This window comes from Prunus mume, linkage group LG6 (genome assembly GCF_029339155.1).
Source record: "Prunus mume cultivar Tortuosa linkage group LG6, ASM2933915v1, whole genome shotgun sequence".
Lineage (NCBI taxonomy): Eukaryota > Viridiplantae > Streptophyta > Magnoliopsida > Rosales > Rosaceae > Prunus > Prunus mume.
This window is the reverse complement of record NC_142703.1, coordinates 21,743,346-21,745,209: the sequence shown is the minus strand read 5'-3', so window position 1 is coordinate 21,745,209 and position 1,864 is coordinate 21,743,346. Positions and strand designations below refer to the sequence as shown.

Genomic DNA, 1,864 nt, shown 5'->3' with positions numbered 1-1,864 from the left:
TTCGGAACATTATTTGATTAGTTTTTTATTTTCATAATTATTTTTAAAAATTTTCTCTTGTATTATATACATTTATTTTATTTTATATAATAGATGTATTCTTTACAATTCTTTTTTTTTTTCAATTTCATTTTAGTACCAAAAAAAAAAACCAAATTCATTTATGTACAAAATTTTTTAAAAAACGTAATATTAAAAATGTATATAATCTACATTAATATACAAAATGCAATAATGTAGTTAGGGGTATTTTTGGAATTTGAAAAGTACAATAAATTAGATTTTATGCTTAATTAGGTAACTTGCTGAGATGGATCCTAGTCATGGGTTTTTACTTATACAAATTGGGTATTATATATAGGAACAAAGAGTGAAGGATTATAGAAACAACAAATTGAATTTGAAGGATATAAGCCAAATTTACTGTAAAATGAAAACAAAAGGATACATGAAAATAACTAAATTCGTTGTCAAATAGTCACTCTTCATTAACTTGATTATTTTAGAGCAATTCATGGAAATAATACTGTTTTGAATAAGAAAATTGAGTTATAGGTGTTAAGCTAACGATGCAAAAGTGACTTAGTCACAAAGGTGTGGTGTTGTCCCCAGGCTAGTCACAATCATATTCTTTGCTGGAACTGGTTTTCTTGACTTGGCTTCTAAGTTTTAGTGCGAAACCTTCTTGGATTGAACTTTAGTCCTTTTTCATGCAGCAACACCTTTACATCTAACAGCCACTAAAAACCAGCCAATACAACAACCGCGTTCTGGTCACGCGTTTCTAACCAAGTCCAACTTGCTACGTATAATATTTCCTTCCATCCCAACCACAGAATCTGCACCGTCCAAACCCCATTAGAAATTTCTCAAAGTCGACGGTGATCTATTCTCCAAACTCTCCTTAGCCCCCACCTATAAAAAGCCCTCCCCTTCTCTCCTTAAACCCATCCTTCGCTTCTTAATCTTGATCTGCCTGTCTGTTAAACCCTATCACTTTCTCTGTCTTCATTAGCTCTTCTACAATGGCTCGATCCAACGCTGTCGTTTTGGTGCTAATGGCTGCCCTCTTGGTGGCCTCAACAAGGGCACAATCCCCCGCATCTTCCCCAGCCAAGTCCCCTGCCTCTGCCCCTTCTCCTTTGAGCACTCCACCCGCCGCCGCTCCTTCTCCTTTGAGCACTCCACCCGCTTCTTCACCTTCTCCTTTGAGTACCTCACCTTCTCCTTCGGGCACTCCACCCTCGGCTGCTCCTTCTACATCTCCAGTCGCAGACTCTCCACCTTCTCCCCCATCGTCTTCTCCTGAATCTCCGGCCACCTCTCCCCCTTCTTCAGTCTCAGGATCACCCGCCGAAGCTCCTGCATCCAACGGTGTCGTTTTAAACAAGTTCTCCTTCGTGGGATCCGTGGCCATTGGGGTTTTCGCTGCCGCCATGCTTATGTAAAGAGGGAAAGTACAGCGGGGGTTTTATGAATTTTAATAATTTGTTTTATTGTATTTAATTCACCATCTGATTAATTCATTCATTTTGTAGTTGTTGATATATATGGGAATAAAAAGAGACATTTTTCAGTCATGAGAATTGCAATCTAATTTTTCTTTATTTTATATTAAAAATTATATAATTTTGTGTTTGCAAAAATATTTTCATGCACGTGAAAGGAATCGAGCTCAGGTTCAAAGAGTCACAGTATCTAACTTACAGGCAAAAGTTGGCCCATTGGCTTTTGCACCAGCTATTGCTAACCCCTGTTATCGGATATGTCTATGAATTCTCAAGAAATTGAGGTTCAATCTGCATTCATCCAAAATATCTTCAAGCTCAAGATTGAAGATCAATTCCAATTTTGTCGTTTTGAA

At 37.3% G+C, this 1,864-nt stretch overlaps 1 protein-coding gene across 1 annotated transcript; it reads left to right on the top strand.

The window, feature by feature from the left end:
- Positions 1-938: 938 nt before the first annotated feature.
- On the top strand, positions 939-1,580 carry LOC107881397 (uncharacterized). Its single transcript, XM_016795066.2, has one exon. The coding sequence runs from the start codon at positions 1,026-1,028 to the stop codon at positions 1,446-1,448; it is 423 nt and encodes a 140-aa protein (XP_016650552.2). The 5' UTR covers positions 939-1,025; the 3' UTR covers positions 1,449-1,580.
- Positions 1,581-1,864: the final 284 nt, after the last annotated feature.

What these genes read in the sequence shown, in the direction of transcription:
- LOC107881397 (XM_016795066.2), top strand. Translation starts at nt 1,026, where the DNA reads ATGGCTCGATCCAACGCTGTCGTTTTGGTGCTAATGGCTGCCCTCTTG.